Source organism: Mirounga angustirostris, unplaced genomic scaffold (assembly GCF_029215605.1).
Source record: "Mirounga angustirostris isolate CCGP_5_RB_7025 unplaced genomic scaffold, mMirAng1.0.hap1 SCAF_17, whole genome shotgun sequence".
NCBI classification, from domain to species: Eukaryota; Metazoa; Chordata; class Mammalia; order Carnivora; family Phocidae; genus Mirounga; species Mirounga angustirostris.
The window spans coordinates 17,065,053-17,087,069 of record NW_026991725.1 but is presented as its reverse complement, the minus strand read 5'-3'; the positions used below and the strand labels follow the sequence as shown (position 1 = coordinate 17,087,069).

The 22,017-nt window shown below is 42.2% G+C and overlaps 2 protein-coding genes across 3 annotated transcripts in view; both read right to left on the bottom strand.

Moving 5' to 3' along the window:
* The window catches only part of MMD (monocyte to macrophage differentiation associated), a 153,466-nt gene that overhangs the window by 128,123 nt on the left and 3,326 nt on the right, over positions 1 to 22,017 (bottom strand). For both annotated transcript variants that reach the window (XM_064582752.1, XM_064582751.1), the window contains exon 2: positions 11,747 to 11,832. The gene's annotated coding sequence lies outside the window, so the exon portion shown is untranslated. The remainder of the gene's footprint in view (positions 1 to 11,746; positions 11,833 to 22,017) is intronic.
* Positions 7,548 to 8,709, bottom strand: SMIM36 (small integral membrane protein 36). Its single transcript, XM_045889203.3, has one exon. The coding sequence runs from the start codon at positions 8,656 to 8,658 to the stop codon at positions 8,377 to 8,379; it is 282 nt and encodes a 93-aa protein (XP_045745159.1). The 5' UTR covers positions 8,659 to 8,709; the 3' UTR covers positions 7,548 to 8,376.

The following is a 22,017-nucleotide window of genomic DNA, read 5'->3' as shown; positions in this document are numbered from 1 at the left end:
GCTGAGCCACTCTCGGGCAATTTCAAGCCCTCCTTTGCAGCAGTATGCTTTTCTCTCCCTTGGTCCCCTTCATCTTTCCAGACCATGTCCTCGCCTTTCTAGTATTTCCTGAGCCTTGCACTTCTGTCAGCTTTAGACTGCAGCCAAGGCCACCAGGCTGTAGATGTGTCAGAGAACCAGCAGATCCTGGTGTTTAGTTAAATAACAGCTGAGTCTACAGAAGCCTTGAACACAAAATAAATATGTGCGGACTTCTTGTTATCTTGGGAGGATGTGAAATAGCTAAGATTTTTCTCGATCCCAGTGTCACAAAGCCCTTATCTAAAACACTGACAGCCCAAGAGGGTTAAAGTCCAAATGAACTGTTACAACAGAGGTAGATAATACATGTACTCTGAGTTTCTATAGTTTAACCACAAGTGTTCTCAGGGAGGATGAAGTTATGAGAAAAAGGCTGTCCTCGATGCTATTGAGCTGAACTGGACTTCATCTACCCTCTAGTTCTTGGGGACTTTTGCCCTAATCAAGAGGATTGTTGGGGCGTTTGGGTGGTTCATTCAATTAAGTGTCTGCTTTCGGCTTAGGTCATGATCCCAGGGTCCTGGGATTGAGCCCTGTGTGGGGCTCCCTGCTCAGCGGGGAATCTGCTGCTCCCTCTGCCTGCCCCCCCCAACCCCCTCCCCTGCTCATGTGCATGCCCTCTCTCTCAAATAAATAAATACAATCTTTAAAAAAAAAGGAAGGACTGTGTTATTCGGTGCTTCCGCAGAAGTAAAGGCAGTGGGAGACATTCACAAAAGTGTGGACTTCCTGCATCCAGCTTGGTGAATCACTCCATTACTCTGCATAGATTCTGGGCAGCTATGGAATTATAGGGCAAACTCAGGACTGAGTCAGAATCCGTGGGTTCTGTTAATCCTATTCTGTTAGTTGAAAGGTTTATGCAAGACAATCTGAAACTCCCTCGTCTCTAAAATAAGAATAATTGTTCCTCCCCCCTACGAATTGTCATTTAATCTTAAATAATGAGCCAGGCACTCACTAAGTGGCTTTTAAAGTATTTATGGGACACTATAGACCTATAACCTATAGGTCCTGTAGTCTGGAGAGACTTGGATTCTTTAGGACTAGTTTTGATTTTTTTTTTCCTTTAACCCAGTTGATTTGCACTTGGACTCCATAGCATCTTTTCTTTGTCACTTGTTCCTTGGTCCTCTTTATAGAACTGAGAGTTCCTCACTCTTAACAATTATCCCTCACATTTTATCTAGCAAAACCACAGCACATTTTCTTCCTAGAGACATTTTTTCTGTATTCTACCCTCCTTAAAAATACAACAAATGAATACTCTGCTTACGCAGGGTCTATTTCCTAGGTAACTCTGACAAAGCCTGGCCTTCTAGCTTCTGTCCAAGGCCCAACTCAGCATGCTGTCACATCCAAAGGAATAATGTCACTGACCCTAAAGGGCCTTGAAATGGTAAGCATCCCATCACGTGTACTAAACATTCCCTTTAGACATGGTATTAGTCTGCGAGGGCTGTCCTAACAAAACATCACAAACTGAGGGGCTTAAGCAACAGAAATGTATTGTCTCACAGTTCTGGAGGCTATAGGTCTCAGGTCAAGGTGTCTGCAGGGCCCTGTTCCCTCCAAAGGCACCAGGGAAGGATCTTCTCTCTTTACCAGCTGGTAGTTTCTCAGCAAGTGGTCACATGACTCCCATCTTCACACGGTGTTCTCCTTGCATGCAGGTCAGTGTCCAGATTTCCCTTTATTATAAGGATACCCGTTATATTGGATTAGGTGTCCACCCTGCTCTAGTAGGACCTTGTATTAACTAATTACACCAGTAATGATCCTATTTCAAAATAAGATCGCATTCTGAAGTACTGAGGTAAAGACTTCAATGTATGGATTTGGGGGTGGGCACAATTCAGCACATCACAGACCCTTTCCCCTATTTCCAAATTTCTAGCACATGTGGCAACTCTCAACCCCACACTCCTGCTTCTCAACGCTCCCATAAATGAGCCTGGACCTGCCTGAGCTATCTGAGCTTTCAAGTGATGAGGTCCTCCTACTTATTTTCACTGTATCTGCCAGTATAATAATGATGGCCTTCATTTTGTTGAAATCCTACCTATGCCAGATACTTTATATATATTATTCTAAGCCTCAGTGGCGTTAGGATTACACTCATTTTTAAGGTGAGGAAGAAGGCTTAGGAAGTTAACTGATGCCCAAATGGCTCAACAGCACATAGTAACAGCGGGACTTGAGTTTGGCCATTTCTGGTACAAAGCCCATCTTAGACCACTCCATCCTGGCAACTTCTGGAACATCAGAAGATAATGTTCTGGCCAAATTACAATAATTTATTTTTTCCTCTGATGGAAACTACGGTCATCTTATTCAGAGGAGAAAATCTGAAAGGCCATTAGATTATTTAACGGACATTTATAGCAGCTTCCTGGGTACGCAGTTCTAGCACAGGAGAGAGGCAGTGTGGAGCGAACATGGGCTGGCTACTTATTGCTCTGGAACAGCTGGGAAAAAACAGGTGGCAGAAAACCACATATTTAGAACTGAGTTCAAATCCTGCCTTCCACGTGTACCAGCTGTGTGGCCTTGGACAAGCTCTAGGGCTTCCCTCAGCCTCCATTTCCTTATCTTTAACTGGTTTTCATTGTGTCCATCTCATAGGGGAGGAGGAGGATTGAAAGATATGAATAAACAGTATCTGGTATGTAGCAGATTTGTGATACATCTCCATGCTCTCCCTCCCTTCTCTTGCCTTGAAAGCATTTTCTTTGTGTCCTTCCTACAGCTATCATCTGGGTTGGGCCACAATATTGCATTTGCTTTCATAAAAATTGTGTGTGATGGGAGAATAATGTATTCAAAGGAGGTGGACTAAGGACATCTTAATCCCATAAGGAAACAAAAAATAAGGCCTTATTTGAATGTTAAAGGGACGTCTGGTTCTAGCCAGCAATCCATTCCACCAGCTTTGAAAACATTAGTTACAACTTCACAGCTGTGCCATGAATCATTCCACTGGGAAATAAAGCTTTATTTAAAAAATAAGAAATGAGATCTTCCCATTTGCAATGACGTGGATGGAACTGGAGGGTGTTATGCTAACCGAAATAAGTCAATCAGAGAAAGACATGTATCATATGACCTCACTGATATGAGGAATTCTTTTTCTTTTTTTTTAAATTTTTTTAATTCTTATATTATCCCCATACATTACATCATTAGTTTTAGATGTAGTGTTCCATGATTCATTGTTTGTGCATAACACCCCGTGCTCCATGCAGAATGTGCCCTCCTCAATACCCATCACCAGGCTAACCCATCCTCCGCCCCCCCCCCAGAACCCTCAGTTTGTTTTTCAGAGTCCATCGTCTCTCATGGTTCGTCTACCCCTCCGATTTCCCCCCCTTCATTCTTCCCCTCCTGCTATCTTCTTTTTTTTTTTCTTAAAATATATTGCATTATTTGTTTCAGAGGTACAGATCTGAGATTCAACAGTCTTGCACAATTCACAGCGCTTACCAGAGCACATACCCTCCCCAGTGTCTATCACCCAGTCACCCCATCCCTCCCACCCCACCCCCCACTCCAGCAACCCTCAGTTTGTTTCCTGATATGAGGAATTCTTTTTTTTTTTTTTTTAAAGATTTTATTTATTTGAGAGAGAGAGAATGAGAGAGAGCACATGAGAGGGGGGAGGGTCAGAGGGAGAAGCAGACTCCCTGCCGAGCAGGGAGCCCGATGCGGGACTCAATCCAGGGACTCCAGGATCATGACCTGAGCCGAAGGCAGTCGCTTAACCAACTGAGCCACCCAGGCGCCCCTGATATGAGGAATTCTTAATCTCAGGAAACAAACTGAGGGTTGCTGGAGTGGGGAGGGGAGTGGGAGGGATGGGGTGGCTGGGTGATAGACATTGGGGAGGGTATGGGGAGTGCTATGGTGAGCGCTATGAATTGTGCAAGACTGTTGAATCACAGATCTGTACCTCTGAAACAAATAATGCAATATATGTTAAGAAAAAAAAAAAGAAGAAGATAGCAGGAGGGGAAGAATGAAGAGGGTGAAATCGGAGGGGGAGATGAACCATGAGAGACGATGGACTCTGAAAAACAAACTGAGGGTTCTAGAGGGGACGGGGGTGGGAGGATGGGTTAGCCTGGTGATGGGTATTAAGGAGGGCACGTTCTGCATGGAGCACGGGGTGTTATGCACAAACAATGAATCATGGAACACTACATCAAAAACTAATGATGTAGGGCGCCTGGGTGGCTCAGTTGGTTGAGCGACTGCCTTTGGCTCAGGTCATGATCCTGGAGTCCCTGGATCGAGTCCCGCATCGGGCTCCCTGCTCAGCGGGGAGCCTGCTTCTCCCTCTGACCCTCCCCCCTCTCATGTGCTCTCTCTCTCTCTCATTCTCTCTGTCTCAAATAAATAAATAAAATCTTAAAAAAAAAAAAACTAATGATGTAAAAAGTATGGTGATTAACATAACAATAAAAAATTAAAAAAAAAAAAGAAATAGGAATTCCTGGGTGGCTCAGTGGGTTAAGTGCCTGATTCATGATTTCTGCTCAGGTCATGATCTTATGAGTAGGGCTCCATGCTCAGTGGGGAGTCTGCTTGTCTCTCTCTCTCTGTTCCTCCCCCTATTCACCCTTTTTCCCTCCCCCTCTCTTTCAAATAATAAATGAATAAATCTTTAAAAGAAAAGAAAAGATAAGAAATAAATAATGAAGTTTTAAAATACAAGCAGGTAAGAGATGGTGCTATAGAAAGAGCACTGTGAGGGGTAGGGGTTCCAGGGAAAAGGGAATAACAGGATCATAGTCCCAGCTCTGAAGCCAAGTCCTCTTGGGGCCATCACTCCTCCTTCCAGGCTGCTCTCCTCATTGGCAAAATTCTGAAAGGTGTTTCTAGTTCTCATAAGATTCTAAACATACATTCTAGGCAGAAAAGATTGTTTTAAATGCTAAGAAGCCAGTTCCTGCCTGTAGAACACAAATGGAATGAACCACAAATCGAACAAACCAGAGGCTTGGAAAAGCTTGATACTTCTTATTCCAACATTCACTTTAGAGTCTTTATAGTTTCCTTCTTTTGTGTCTCTCCCCTGACTTTATTTCTGTTCCCCTTATCTATTTTTGTTATTACTATTATTTGGTGGGTTTTTTTGTTTCTTCTTCTCTCTTTGGAGTTATTTCTCTACACTCCATCTCTGTTAATCTGTCCTCTTCAACTGTCCCCATTATGGAATTGAAACATAAGCGAAAATATGTCCATTTAAAAGCATGTTGAATGGATGTTTACTTTATATTCTTAACTTTAAAATTAGAAGAATCAAACATTTTATATTTCTCTTCCTCAAAAGGCTAAATTAATTATTATTATCACTTTTTTATGGTTGACTGTCTTTTTTTTTCTCCACTGATACATTTTTGTGTCCACTGATACATATGTTCCCATGACAAGGAAAAGAAATAAGAAGGTTAGCCCAGGTGAAGCTCAGGTTAGGGTAAGGGCAGGTTCTTAGAAGCTGCTTATGAATTTACTGATTTTCCTATTCATTTTATATTTTCGTTATTAAAGTGAAGATGATTTCTTGACCATAAAAGAAAAAAAACCCTCTGCGGGATTTTCAATATAATTTTAAAATCACATATTGAAGAGAAAATATGACTTTCTGCTAAAATGTGAACAAAATTTGAAATAAATCTTAAAAAATTTGAAAACAAAATAACTGGGGTTATCTTTACTTGTGTTATGGCTACTTAACAATCCAAAGGCAGGGCGCCTGGGTGGCTCAGTTGGTTGAGCGACTGCCTTCGGCTCAGGTCATGATCCTGGAGTCCTGGGATCGAGTCCCGCATCGGGGGGTGGGGTCCCTGCTCAGCAGGGAGTCTGCTTCTCCCTCTGATCCTCCCATCTCATGCTCTATCTCATTCTCTCTCTCAAATAAATAAATAAAATCTTAAAAAAAAAAAAACAAAAAACAATCCAAAGGCAAAACAGTGCCCATCGCTGAAATTGGCAGAGTAGGATGGGCCAGTCCCTCCTCTTCAGTTTTCTATAGGATAAATTGAGATGGAATTTCTCACTTTTTCTTGACAGGTTTGGAAACCGTCAGACTTTCATAGTCAGTGAACTCTATAATTTCTGCGTCCCAGCTCTATTTATGCCTTTCCTTCTGTCTAAAATGCCATTTCCTGTCTTACCCTTCAAGCCCCCAACATCCTTTAGTCCTTCTAGAAAATAGCTCCTCATTTTTTCAGGATGCATAATCTTATCCGTGATGCCTGAGTCCAAGATGAAATTGGCCATTGAACATTATTTAAATGTTTCCTGAGCCCCTTCTGTGTGGTAGGCACTTATGTATCTATGGTCTCCTGCACTCTGTGTGGAGTTCTCACAATGCCATGCTTTCTTGTCCTTCATTGGGGAGGTCATGCCTGACTTCGTCTCTCTCTATCAGGCAGCAAAGATGGGAGGGCCGCAGTCATGACACAATTTCTTTGTTATTTCCACACAGGGCTTGATTGGAAGAAGGGGTTTCATAAATCACTAAATGAATATGCAAGTCACTCTGAGCCCAGGGAAAGGAGGATTCATAAAAACATACAATAGAAGTAATAATTCAACATCGTAGAAATAGATGAGTGAGCAGGGAAACAAATGTACTAGTTAATAGCAACAATGAAAGGGAGAGAGATGAGAGTAGGCAGTGCTCAGGGGGGCGAAATACCAAAGCTATAGGATGTCAACATTTTGTGGTGAGTCTTCAGGAATCTTGTATTGGAACAGGATTGGAGTTTGAGCTCCTCGATGAGAAGTATGAAAGGAAATAACATTAATAATATTAATAATCATTAATAATTAGCTAACCCTGGGGCGCCTGGGTGGCTCAGTCGGTTAAGTGGCTGCCTTCGGCTCAGGTCATGATCCCAGGGTCCTGGGATCGAGTCCCACATCGGGCTCCCTGCTCGGTGGGGAGCCTGCTTCTCCCTCTCCCTTTGCCTGCCTCTCTGCCTACTTGTTCTCTCTCTCTCTCTGTCAAATAAATAAATAAAATCTTAAAAAAAAAAAAAATTAGCTAACCCTAGGTGCCAAGCACTGTCTTGAGTGCTTTCAGTGAAATTACTCATTTGAATATCCCATACAGCCTATAGGTCCTGCCACTAGCGTTGGGGCGCAAAGTGATGGCTCTGGTCACACACCTAGTGAGTGGAGGAGAGAGGGTTTGAACCCAGGCTCCAAGCTTTGGGGTTAGCCACTATGCTCTATGATTGCTGTGTTCCCCATACTGACCCACAGGGGAATAGAATGTGAGGACCTGGTGTGTACAGAAAGAATAATAATCTCAAGTCTGGAAAAGTTCAATGGTTGCCTCGGAGAGAGAATCTGCTAAGTATAGGGTAGATGCAAGCTAGTCTCATTCCTCTTTATACAGACATACAAATAAATACACACACACACACACACAACTGTCTTTTGTTTTTTAAACCCTTTGAAGGGGAGTTGAAGATGCTACCCCAAAATATGACATTTTGGCCCACTAATTATTCTGAATTAAAGTTACTTGAAAAAGAGCTGGTGCAAGAAGAAACACTCTGACCCTCCTTTGTCCCCCCTGAAAGCAGGAAATAAATCTCCCATATGAAAGCTACCTGTAACAGGAGTGCAGGTGTTCTTGGCACCAGAAATAGGGAATTTAGGGCCAAGAAAGCTATATAAACAAACCTTGTTACTTCCTCACTAATTTACTACCCCAAACCCAAACTTCTTTGCCTTGTCAATTCTTCACAAATTTTTCTTCTTCTTCTTTTTTCTTTTTTCTTTTTTTTTTTGTCTAAAGGAGATAAAATCTGCCTGTTCTGGTCACTTCTTTGAGCTCATATTTTTTATGGGGCTTCCATAGATAAAAATTAAATTTGTTTTTCTCCCGTTCATCTGTTTTATGTCAATGTAATTATTGGACCAGCCAAAGAACCTAGAAGGGAAGAAGGAAAGAGTTTTCTACCCCTGCACCTTACTCAAATACCAATCTCTCCTAGAAATGGCAAGGACAACATCACCAGGAAGGGCCCAACAACTTCACTATACGATAGTATTAATGAGATTTTGCATCCGGAGAACTTGACCAAAGGCCACCTTGGTCTTCTTACCTTAAACGGTTGCTTCATTCACAAAGAGGGTGATGAGAACGTAGAAGGTAAGGCAGAGCTCCCACTTACATAGCCAAGTAGGACTGGTGGTACGCCGAGAGAATCGCAGCCACATGGAGAACAGTTTGTCCAGAATGTCTAGTGCTCTCTCCCCAGTCACCCTTAGCCAGCTTCACACCATTGTGCTTTTCTTCCCTAATGGAGCAGGATCCCCAAAATGAAGGCTAGGCCTCCTTGCCCAGGGATCCCCTGAAGTGCTCTGCTGCATCACCACCAAGCGGATGGAGGGCTGGGCATCAAGGGTGGTCTCGGGAGCATACTCCTTACTGGGGTCCTTGCCTCGGCAGTCATACAGCACGCAGGAGATGAGGAACACCAGGAGCAAGATAACGTAGCTGGCTACTAGGATGATCAGGTTCAAGGTGACAGGGTCAATCTCCAAGTAAAACTCCATCACATCTCTCACGGTTAGGAAGTGGGTCTAGAGAAAGGCAACGGGGCCAGTGTGGGGATTGCAGAGAGCAAACCCTAGCTCATTGGAATAGCTACACGGGCTCTGGAGTAAAAATACAATAATCCCCATTGCTCCAGGAGACCTCACAGATTAAAGCTGCTCGGTTTAATAACTTAAGCTCTTGCTGTTAATACCACAGCCACCAAAACACAGAAGCTATCTCTTGTCAATTTACCTCTGCAGAGAGAGAAGGAAAGAGATGGTTCAAATGTTATTAAAGTGTGGTATATAAGCAGAGTGTCCATCTAATTCATCACCTAAACAGGTGGTTTGGTGAGCAAAAGTAAGTGTTGTTAATAAGCACCCTGTTAAAAAATGGGATGGTCCTGGAAACATTGGGAAGTATGGTTACCCTTTATGTAAGGAGGTTTAAATGCCAAGTATCCATATAGGGAGTGATGAGTGTGATCAGGTCAGTGGGGTTTGGAATAGACATGTTTCTTTAATAAGAGGGCCACATTCAGCACCTGACATTTTCACTAATTCTTCATTTGTTGTTGTTTTGCACTCATTCATTCAAAAATACTTTCTGGCTAGGTTAGGATGGGTAGGGGAGATTCTTCTAGCCACAGAGAACAGCACTGTGAAAGATCTGAGCAGGAAGAAGCATGGAAAATGGGAGGAACTGAAACAAGGGCAGCGTGACTAGAGTCCAGAGAGAATGGGGAACATAAGGGAAGAGAGGTAGGTAGGGGTCAGGTGGCAGGGGACTTGTGGGCCAGGCTTGAGACTTGATCCTAGAGCAAGAGGATGCAGGGAAGTGACAGGACCAGAGATGCATTTTAAAAAGATTGCCTTGGCTGCTATGTGGAGAAAAGCAAGCAGATTGGAAGGAATATCAGATAAGAATGCAGATCTCTCTTGATTTATAAATCATCATCCTGCCCTAGTAGTCCTGTATAGGGCCAACCTCATGGGTGTGCATCCTGTGTCATCATATGGGACCCCATGCTCAGAAGGGCCCCATACCTGTTTAATACTCTGCTGTCACCATCTTGAAGTTCTTTATTATCATTTATTTTGGATTGGGCTCATAAATTATGTATCTGGCTTTGATCTCATATATACAGTTTTGGCCAGTCAGGACCACTTCTCCAGGAGCTAATGGGACACTTTGATACTCCTAGCTAAAGGCTAAAGCTCCCAGAGGTCTGCGGTTTCTCACTGTTGTTAAGTTTTAATGGCCTAGCAGCTTCCTGTCTGGCCTCTTTATGCCCAGCTTCCACGGAAAGCTGAGGGTTCAGGGATGCTGTAAAAAGGAGTTCTTATTGCTCTGGAGACCCTTTTAAAGTAAAATAGTCCATGATTCTGTGGTTGTGGACTAACCTGTGAAATTATACTTAAGCTGAGGAATAGTCCTCAAACACCATAGGTTAGAATCAGTTGGGTTCCTTAGGAATACGGATTCCTGGGTCAGCCCCAGATCTACTGAATTAGAATCTCTGGGGCTGGAGTCTGGGACTCTGCATCAGTTAAACATCTTCATAATTTCGATAATTTTGATATGCAACCAGGATGGAGAATCTTGGCCCTAGGAGTGTGAAAGCAAGGTCACCCAAGCCTTGGTTGTCTGCCAAGAGATGTTACAGGAGATTTTCAACAGAGACTTTAACACCATGTGAGGTTGTGAGTCTCACAGGCTCAGAGAATTTCTTTCGTTAAGAGGAAGTCCCTTTCCTCATGGCAATTTACATTTACCAAGCTCATAGGAGACTGCTGTTTAAAACAGAATACCGGGGCGCCTGGGTGGCTCAGTCGTTAAGCATCTGCCTTCGGCTCAGGTCATGATCCCAGGATTCTGGGATCGAGCCCCCCGCATCAGGCTCCCTGCTCAGCGGGAAGCCTGCTTCTCTCTCTCCCACTCTCCTTGCTTGTGTTCCTGCTCTTGCTATCTCTCTCTCTGTCAAATAAATAAAATCTTTAAAAAAAATAAAAGTAAAAAAAATAAAACAGAATACCAATTTATTAAGGCACAGTAAAAAATACAACTGTCACAAGGATGGAAGGGCTTGTGCTGGAACCACCATAGCTTTTTCTCCCCAGATCTACAGAGTCCATTTATAATCAGAAAGTTTCTTGGTGAGCACAGAATCTCAGCAAGGGGAGCTGTCCGGTGCACCTGTAAGTCACATGCAGTGATCCCCAACCACAGCCAGATTTTAAAAGGTAGCATTGTGTACTCCTGAATTCATTTTTCTGTCCACTCTGAACTCTAGATGCTTGACTTCTATAGTAAGCAGATGTCTGTACAGCACAGTTTTCCTATAGCAATATTTAGGGAGTTCTTTGATGATTTTAAATAGAAGACACAAAGATTTCCTAACATTGACTCTGAAATGAGAACGACATACGTTTTGGTCCACGCTAAATTACACTGAAACATGGGGCAACGGTTGTATCGAATGGCGTTTTTCAGATCCGCTCCAGATCTCTCTGTGCAACAATGATAACCCTTAACTATGGTGGTTGATTCAATCTGGCCTCCTCTCTTCTTGCCTTGTCCCAGTTCTGCTGATTCCCTCCGTGGTGTCCCAGAATATTTGGTTCAAGGCTATTGTTTTTGGTTCGGTATCTTATTACTACTATCTGCAGAGAGTTGGGTGTTCTTTTTTTTTTGTTTTTTGTTTTTGTTTTTGTCTTTGTCTTTGTATTTATCAGTGCTTAAAGTTCATTTCAAGTCCAGAGTTGTGGAGGTTTTGCTTCCTTCCAATGTGCTGGGTGAAATGCTGGCTCCCTGTTTTGCTTAATTAACCCCAGGGATGGTGGCTTTATTCACACTGCAGCCAGCGTCTTTGGAGTATCTGTTCTGATCTTTAAGGAACTTTCCTCTTGTGCCATCTAGTGGCCAAGGCAGAGGCTGCTAATGAAAGTAGAAAGTTGGCAAAAAGCAAACTGGGACAGGTATTTCTAGTCATCAGGAGAGGGTGACATAGGTAATGATATCAAGTTACATTTCAGAAAAACTCCTTGAGGTCACCAGGACATACTTATTCCTTCGTTCATTTACAAATATCTATTGTGCACTTACCACGTGCTGGCTGGGTGCTAGGTGCTTTGGAGCTTGGTAATGTGATCAATATTGAAAGGACACTACATGACCAATGTTAGAGAACCCTAAAGAAAAGAAAAGAAAAGAGGAATTATCAACTCCATTTTAGGAGCGAGGAAAGAGGCGAGGGAATTCTAACAAGTTCATTCTCTTTCTTCTTCTCATCCTTCTGTCTTTCTTTCCTACTGCCTAAAATATAAATCAAGTTTGTACATAGAATACCCCATGCTATGTGCCATGGGGCATTTGAAAGCCAATCAGATAGGGATTCCATGGGTTCTCAGTTGTGTACACATTTATTTACAGGATAGTCCATTTTGTCTGCTGACCTGGAACATCACTTAATAATGCCAGATAGGGGCAGCTGTGTGGTTCAGTCGGTCAAGCGTCTGCCTTCTGCTCAGGTCATGATGTCAGGGTCGTGGGGTGGAGCCCCGCATCAGGCTCTCCAGTCAGCGGCAGGTTTGCTTCTCCCTCTCTCTCTGTGATCTCTCTCTCTCTCTCTCTCAAAAATAAATAAATAAATAAATAAATCTTTAAAAAAATAATTGCAGATAAATATGTGTAAACGCATTTCCAGGCAACTATAGCTTATTCCATAAAACACCGAAATATTTGGGTATTTTAACTATTCTGGATAGGAATTTATTTCTGATATCACACAGTGTATTGCTTCCTCAATAAAATGCAGCATCCCAAAAGTCTCAGTGTAGTTTTAAGTTTTAATAGCTTTGGAGGTAAAAATGTCACACACTTATTAAAAAAAAGTCATTGGGAGTTTAATTATGTTACTGTTGAGGTCGTTGAGGCTCAGGGAAGTGACGTGCTTAAGGCCAGATGGTAAATGCTGGAAATAAGACTCGAAACAAAGTTCTTTGGATTCTAATCTAGTGCTTTTTTCCACTGAAGCTCTTGACTGGATGGAGTGGAAATGACAGAGATCTAGATGCCACAGATGCTAGAAAAGTGAGAATGACAACAATAATGAACCAAAGTGCAGCCCTCTATATTGTGAAAATTCTACTTAACCTAACCATTTGCAGACAGGGTGCCTGGGTGGCTCAGTCGGTTAAGTGTCTGCCTTTGGCTCAGGTTGTGATCCCAGGGTCCTGGGTTCTCTGCTCAGTGGGGAGCCTGCTTTTCCCTCTCCCTCTGCCTGCAGCACCCCCTGCTTGTTCTCTCTCTCTCTGTCAAATAAATAAATAAAATATTAAAAACCCCAAAGCAAAAAAACCCAAACAAAACAAAACAAAAAACATTTACACTAACAAAACATAACTGTACTCATAAGCCACTCCCCTTCTCAACTTCCCAGTTGGAACCTACTGAACGGCTCATCTGGGAGCCTCTGGAGAAATGCTCCCACATTTTATCACAGAGAAACTTCCATATCTATTTTTCCACCTGTACTGGGTTGAATACAGTGTCCCTCCAGATTCATATACACTTGGAAACTCAGAAGGTGACCTTATTTGGAAATAGGCTCTTTGCAGATATAATGACTTGAGTTAAGATGAGGTCACAGTGGATTGGGCTGGACTTTCAAGTCAATGACTGATGTTCTTTTTTTTTTTTTTTTAAAGATTTTATTTATTTATTTATTTGAGAGAGAGAGAGAGAGAAACAGCATGAGAGGGGATAGGGTCAGAGGGAGAAGCAGGCTCCCCGCCGAGCTGGGAGCCCGATGCGGGACTCGATCCCAGGACTCCAGGATCATGACCTGAGCCGAAGGCAGTCGCTTAACCAACTGAGCCACCCAGGTGCCCAATGACTGATGTTCTTATAAGAAGGCCACGTGAAGACACGGAGACACACGCAGAGAAGAATGCCATGAGGAGATGGTGACGGAGATTGGAGTGAGGTGTCTAGAAGCCAAGGGTGCCATGGCTTGCTGGCAACCACTAGAAGCTTAGAGAGAGGCAAGGGGCAGATTCCCCCTCCAAAACTCTAGAAGGAACCAACCCCGTTGACACCTTGATTCAGACTTCTAATCTCCCCAACTGTGAGAGAATAAATTTCTGTTGCTTTGTGACCCAGTTTGTGGTGTTTTGTTACAACAGTCCTCGGAAACCAATACATGATCTCTCTAATGCTTAGATAAAACCAAGGTTGGCTTGGAGAAAACTGTGAGATATACAAAGCTCTTTTGGCACTTGCCCCTTCTAGCCCTGAGTTAGGTTTCTAGCTGCTTCTTCTGGGGTATGGCTCCATGAATAAAATGCCCAAGATTAAAGAAAATTTTTGTATGTGAAATTTGCTTCCATAAAAAATAAACACAAGACCTTCAGTTTAAAATAGCAACTGGCTGGCAGTCCCTGATGTAGCCTTTTATATCTTCCCAGTAAAATTCCTTGGAAGACACAGAAAAATAGAAAAAAACCTACAAAAGAAATGAAAAACAGTGTGGCAGGGGATAATATTTTTAAGATGTTAAGGCATTGCTTCTCCCCTCTCCTCCTCCCAAGAATTATTTAAACCCATTTCTCTTCTTCTTCATCATCATCCAGAATTTCTAAAGGTAGTGACTCTCAGGAGAGATACAGCATGGAAGAGTCAAATTCATCATCTTGAGCTTCTTTGTAGACTTCATAAATTTATACCAGAGTCCATAGACCTAGAGACAGGCATTGTGGGGAGAGCAAAGGCCATTTTTAAAATTATAAAATATTGGCTTTGTGCATCAAGAGACCAAGAGCACAGAATTTATACCACAGGCCAAAATATAGCAAAGACAAAGTGAAGAATGTGAGCAACTTTCCTACTCTGAAGGCAATAAAAGTTGAAAGAGGGATTCCAAGGGGAAGCAACAAGAACCTAGATGTTTGTGTACTCCTATGAAGGCCCTTTCCTTCCCGCATATACTTCTATTGGTGGAGAGACTATAGAATCACCCAGACGGACACTCCAAAGCAAAAAGTGTTGGGCTTTGATTCCAGAGTATATCTCTGGGAAATTGTCAGGTTCTTGGAGAAGCCCCATGCCCTATATAACACTGAGCAGCAATGGGCTGGAATTGTAGAGAATAATTTCCAAGAACGGTGGCTAACTGGATGAACCAGGGCCACCTTACAACTGAAGTCATGCCGAGAGGGTACAGGGAAAATAGCCAAGAGTTTCTGAGACTCCAAAATGGGATTGAGATGGAAGAGTTGAGAGATGTCTGATTGAAAAGGGCTCATATTTCTACCAAGGGCATAGACTTAGCAGATCTGACAATTGCAGGACAAGGAGATTTGGACATGAGCAATGATACGGCTGGTACAGAGTCTGATGCTCAAGGCCAGATGAGATAGGCCATATCTCAGTGAGGAACATTGAAGACAAATGATAATGTGTAGACTACATGTTCCTTCGCCAAAGCTGGGACCTAAGACCCCACAAATTTAGATGATTCCCAGAAAGAAGAAAACAGAAAGAAGGGGAAAAAGAAGAACCTAGCATTTGAAAAAGTATTTACTTCCCAAAAAATGAAGCTTTAAACAAGAAAATAGTTGATTTGCTTTTAATGACAAGATTGAATTTTCACCATTGGAAGACACAGGGACTTCTGAACTAATGTATTTTAGTTATAGAGAAGTGAAGGGAAATAGGATTTTATATTTGAGTCATGCCTGGAAGTTATACAGCCATTAAAATAAGGCTGAAAGACAGCCTAATACCAGAATTTGATAAGACTGTTGACTATAAGGTAGATGGAGCTGGATTGAGAACTATTTGAACAGTTTTCACTGCAGGGCATAATTAGGGCTTACATTATGAAACAGAGAATATTTAAGGATAGTTGGACATTTCTCCACCTAATTCCACCATCCGCTTCCGTATCATAGACCGAGGATCCATATAACTTCATTGCTATTCTCCTATGACTAGTCACAATCTCCACCCCATCCTCAGCATCTTCAATCCAAGAGAAGTGAGTAGAGAAGGAAGGGGAATGGTGGTGGTGCCTTTACATATGGGCAGTTATTCCCCACAAGTAAAAGATAAAGGTGTCCAGTGTGATGATTTGATATATGTTATATGTCAGTTATATCTTAATAAAGCTGGGGGGGGAGAATAAAATAAAATAAAATATTTTTTTTAAAAAGATTTTATTATTTATTTGACAGGGAGAGATACAGCGAGAGAGGGAACACAAGCAGCAAGAGAGGGAACACAAGCAGGGGGAGCGGGAGAGGGAGAAGCAGGCTTCCCGTGGAGCAGGGAGCCCGATGCGGGGCTTGATCCCAGGACCGTGGGATCATGACCTGAGCCAAAGGCAGATGCTTAATGACTGAGCCACCCAGGCGCCCCAAGAAAATATTTTTTTTGAATAAAGGTAGCACCAGTGGTGGGTATTAAGGAGGACACGTACTGCATGGAGCACTGGGTGTTATACAAAAACAATGAATCATGGATCACTACATCAAAAACTAATGATGTATTGTATGGTGACTAACATAATATAATAAAATTAAATTAAATTAAAAAAAATAAAGGGAGCAAAAAGACAAGAGAAACCCCAAAAGAAGGCACAGTGGGCAGGAGAAAATTCCATCTTATCAATAAAACTGTACCAGATGAATGCATGCAGGATCAGATCACACAGGGCTTGGGAAGCTATGTTAAAGAATTTGAATTTTATTCTAATTGCCACAGGAAGCTTCTAGAGAAATTTAAATAGAGTGTCAGTGATCACACTTAATCTTGAAGAAACTATGACTGATGTGCAGGGAATGAATTATAGAAAGACAAGAGTGGGAGCAGAGAGATCAGTCAAAGGGTCCACTGTAATGCTGTAGGTCAGATGTGGTGGCATGGACAAGGCTGTTGCTGAAGATGCTAGGGAGTGGCTTGGATTTGAGAAATATATATCGTACTTGTTTAGGATTGGGTGTAAGGGATAAGAGAAAAAAGGGATTTGGGCGTGAGCAAGTGGGCATATTTAGTGACGTGGATGAGTGGTTTAGGGAATGGATCTTGGGTTCTCTTTAGGATTAGCTAAATCTGAGGGCGTGGCTAGATATCTGAGTCTGGATTAGTGGGAAGAATGGTGTTGCAGATACAGATTTTAGAGTTGATAGATGGGTAGTATTACAGTCATGGAACTGGACAAGATGACATTGGGTGAAAGTGTAGATAGGGAAGAGAAGAGGATGAGAGGGTATTCCAACATTGTGAGGTTGAGCAGGAAAAAAAGGAGCTAAGAAATGAGACAGAAAAGGCGTGGCAGTGAGGAAAAGGAGTGGCAGTGAGGAAAACCAAGGAGTGGCAGTGATGGTCTCAAGGAAATCTAGGGAAAAGTGGATTTTAAAAAGAAAGTGGTAGGTGAGCCCAGTGATGGGTATTAAGGAGGGCACATATTGCATGGAGCACTGGGTGTTATACGCAAACAATGAATCATGGATCACTACATCAAAAACTAATGATGTACTGTATGGTGACTAACATAAAAAGGGGGGAATAAAAAAGGCAATTGATGAATAACTGAACTCTACATCTGAAACTAATGATATACTACATGTTAATTAATTAAAATAAAATAAGATAAAAAATAGAAAAATAAAAAAGTGGCCAACTGAGTTAAATGCTGCTAAGGGATGGGTAACATGAGAATAGAGAACTGGCCATTCGTTTTGAGACCTTGATGAAAACTAAAGGAGTTTTCATGGAGCAGGTAGGGTAAGGAATGAGATCCAAAAAAAGTAGGTTGAGAAAAGAATAGAAGCTAAGTAAGTAGAGAGTGTAAGCAAAGATAATTTTGAAGAGTTTGGCTGTGAAAGATTGCACACAAATGGGAAGTAGCTGGAGGGCAGTATGAGAGTAAAAGGCAAGGTGTTTTTGTTTTTGTTTTGTTTTTTAAAGATTTTATTTATTTATTTGAGAGAGAGAGAGAATGAGAGCGAGCACATGAGAGGGGGGAGGGTCAGAGGGAGAAGCAGACCCCCCACCGAGCAGGGAGCCCGATGCGGGACTCGATCCCGGGACTCCAGGATCATGACCTGAGCCGAAGGCAGTCGCTTAACCAACTGAGCCACCCAGGTGCCCAAGGTGTTTTTGTTTTTTATATGAATGATATTATAGCATGTAGGGGGGCCAATGGGAACAATCCAGTTGTGAAAGGGGAATTGATAACACAGGAGAAAAGGGAAAATTATAGGAGCAATTTTCTTGAGCAGGGATGAGATTCAGAGTAAACACTGAAGGATGGGTCCTAGCTAGGAGCAGGGACAATTCTTCCATTATATCAAGAAAGGAGAACAATTAAATGAGCTTAAAGTGGTCTTACTGGAGGGAAAAGGAGGTTTGTTTTATCTGATTTTTTGTTTTTAGTTTTTTGTTTCCATGCACGAATGAGTCAAAGTCATTAGCAGAGATTGAGTGAGGGAACTGTGTGGTATATGAAAAATGAAGAGAAGTTTTGAAATATTGATTTGGGGGAAAGAGAAAACAGATATCCTAGAGAAGTAAGGTAGGAGTGCCGGGCACTATTGATTTCCCTTTTGAGATTTGTTGTCATGAATTTAAAGTGAATTTAAACTTGGCTCCAAGTTGGTAGATAGTTTGGCTAGGCAGATTGGAGGTTTAATCAAGTGAACAAAATGCAGGGTAGGGCCAATAGGGTGTTAGGAAGCAAATGGGGGTGCCTGGGTGGCTCAGTTGGTTAAGCGACTGCCTTCGGCTCAGGTCATGATCCTGGAGTCCCTGGATCAAGTCCCGCATTGGGCTCCCTGCTCGGCGAGGAGCCTGCTTCTTCTTCTGACCCTCCCCCCTCTCATGTGCTCTCTCTCTCATTCTCTCTCTGTCAAATAAATAAATAAAATCTTAAAAAAAAAAAAAAAAGGAAGCAAATGGTTCTAATAATAGATCAGAACTTCCAAGCTGGAATGAGGACATGTGGTGTGTGTGTGTGTGTGTGTGTGTGTGTGATAAATGGTAGGGTCAGTGCAGTGATGGTCCCTTTGTAGTCGAAAGAGTTGGAGTAGAGAGTTGTGTACTAGGAGGATTGAAGGTGGGCATGATTGAAATTGAGATTTGGGAGGGGACATAGTGATGGTGATGACAAGATTTAGGGAGAATCATGAGAGTGTATAGAGCAAAAGATGAGGGACGGGCATATCTTTTCAGTTGGGGTAGGCAAAAATCTGCAGAGACAGACTTTGTTGAAATTTGTTGAAATTGCCAAGAAGCATGAAAGACTAAGAGTGAAAAGAATGATGTGAGCAGACCCTTCAATGAGACAGGAGTGGTCAGGCGGTTGCTAGATCAGGTAAAAGCAAGAGGTGTCTTGTGGTCAAGTCTGATGACATACCCTTCACAAGTGTAAGCCCACCAACTCAGTGATGGAGCAAGGGGAAAAATATGTTAAGAAGTAGCAATTCAAGGTAACAAATCACCTATCTATTTAGTTTTCTGGGACTGTTGTAACAAATTAACACAAACTTTGTGGCTTGCAACAACAGAAATTTATTGTCTTATAGCTCTAGAGGTCAGAAGTCCAAAGTCAGTATCACTGAGCCAAAATCAAGGTGTTGGAAAGGCTGCGCTGTGCCCAGAGTCTAGGGCTGCCCAGAGAGTCTAAGGGAGAATCTGTTGTCTCTTTCACCTTTTTGGAAACTACCGGCATTCCCTAGCTTGTGGTCACATCACTCCAATCTCTAAAGCTAGCATCGTCAATTCTGTCTCTGCTTTATCTTCATGTTGCCTTCTCTCTGTGTGTAAAATCTCTTTTTGCCTTACATGCAATTGCATTTTGAGCCCATCCAGGTAATCCAGGATAATCTCCTCATCTCAGGATCCTGAATTTAATGATGTCTGCAAAAATTGACATATGAGCTAACATTCACAGGTTCCAAAGATTGGGATATGGTCATCTTCTTGGAAGGTCATTTTTAAGCCTACCACACGGAGTATGGAAAAAGAAAATCAGCTTTTGTTTGAAGAGGCTGATGGGGAATCGATATCTTCAGGGATGGTCCATTTTCAATAAAATAATACTGGTAATAGTAATTGTAATAATAATTTTTACTTAATAAAAATGATCTTGATCTAAAAGCTCAGGCTATATGAACAAAAATCAGGAAAGGAAAAGATGAGCAGAGCTATGCTAAACTCATCTTAAATAAGAAAAACTCAAAAGATATCACTTCTTAACTTCAGCAATTAGAGAGAAAAGGATTTTGTAGCTTGCTTTTTAAAGTATTGAAAAGAACCTTATGAAAAACTAATTGCACCATGGTAGTCACCTCATTTTAGGGAAAGCAAATTTTATCACTTCCCTGCTCTGCCTTCTTTTCTTCTGCTCTCTTTCCCTTTTCTGGTTAGAAATGTTTCACACCCATGATGACATTCTATATTTCCTTATCTGAATATTATACCATCTGGATGCATTCTGCATTCCTTTTGGCTTGGGACTTTTTATAACCTGTGATTAGGGTATGGATGGTTAAAGATGCCTACTTTATCCAATTTCCTATGTAGGGTTTATGTAATGTTAATGTTCATTTATTTTGATATGTACATTGGCCTTGGGAAGACGTGCATCGTTTTAAGATGTATTTGTGGCTCCAAGATACAGATAATGCTCAGATGCAAGAAAACTTTGACAATGCTAATTGTCAGGATGCCAATAGCAACCGAGAGGGAAATATGAACACCAGATGGAATAACAGAAAATCCTGGTGGTTCTACTTTCGAAATATTTCAAGAGTCTAAACCTTTCTTACCACCTTCACTGCTTTCACTTTGCATCAAGCTGCGGTTACCTTCTGACTTGACTATTGCCGTTAGTCTGCTTGCTCATGGTTCTCCAGGGCCCCACCCAGTCTATTACCAACACAATAACCTGAGTGAGCCTTTAAAAACATGAGTCAGATCATGTTACTCCTTTGCTCAAAACCTTCTAATGATTTCCCATTTCACTCCAGCAAAAGCCAACATGCAAGGTGGCCTAAGGTACTTCCTTCCACTTGTTTCCAGCCTCTTTCCCCCCACCTGCTCTACGCCAGCCACTTTTGTGTTCCTTGGACCCTCCAAGCCACTCCTACCTCAGGACCTTAGCACTTGATTTTCTATCTGCCTGAAACGTTCCTCCTCCAATTACCTGCACAGCTTGTTCCCTGAATTCCTCAGGTCATTGCGAAAACTTGGCCTTTAGCAGAGAGGCTTTCGGTGACCACTCCTTATAAAGGAGTCCTCCTCCCCGCCCAAAGCACTCCCTTTCTTCCTTATTTGGCTTCTTTATTCTCCACAGCCCATGTTCCCATCTGACACACCCTAAGTGTTAGATGTGTCACCCCCCTACTAGGAGGCAAGTTTCACAAGGGCAGAAAGTTTGTTTCAGGCACCGCTGCATCCTAACTGACTGCCCAGAGCACGGCCCAGTGGAAGCAGTGAGTATGTATCTGGATGAGTGAGCCATTTACAAATACACATCCTGCCTTGATAAAGTCTCAAACTGTTTATTATGAGATTGATGGTCATGAGAAGAAACCTCCTTGACAGGGGATTGGAGAAAATACAATGAGGAGAAAGGACCTAATATATATAGGGAATATATATTAAATATATTAAAAATATCCAGGTATAGGCTATCCATCTACAGGCTGAATTGTGTCCCTCCCAAATTCATATGTTGAAGGCCCTAGTCCTCAGTACCTTAGAACGTGACCGTATTTGGAGATGGGGCCTTTAAAGAAGGGATTCAACTAAAACAAGGCCATTAGGGTGGCCCTAATCTAATCTGATTGGGGTCCTTGTATAGGAGGAGATTTGGATACATAGGGAGACGCCAGGGATGTGCACACACAGAGGAAAGGCCATGCGAAGACACGACAAGGAGGTGGCTATGTGCAAGCCAAAGAGAGAGACCTCAGGACAAACCCAACCTGCCAGTACCTTGATCTGGGAATGCTAGCCTCTAGAATCATGAGAAACATGTTTTGTTGTTGTTGAAGACACCCACTCTGTGGTATTTTGTTATGCACTCCTAACAAACTAATACGCCTAGTTTCAGGGGAAAATCATATTTTGAGTTGGTCTTTCAAGTGCCTAGGTCTATTTATATGAAGTCAAATGGGAAACATGAATCCATTAAAGGTGTCTAAGGGTCCAGTGATTCCAGAAAGTTTATTATTACCAAGAGAGAATGGTGTTCTGTTACTAGAAGTGATAGTATAAAGCTAGATGGACTTCAACCCTGAAATAATGAAGGACCCTGAAGAGGCAGGGACCACTGTCCCTGGCATCACCACAGTAACTGTCGCTGACTG

Bases quoted from the DNA above. Each gene is read 5' to 3' on its own strand.
- SMIM36 (XM_045889203.3), bottom strand. From the start codon at position 8,658: ATGGAGTTTTACTTGGAGATTGACCCTGTCACCTTGAACCTGATCATC.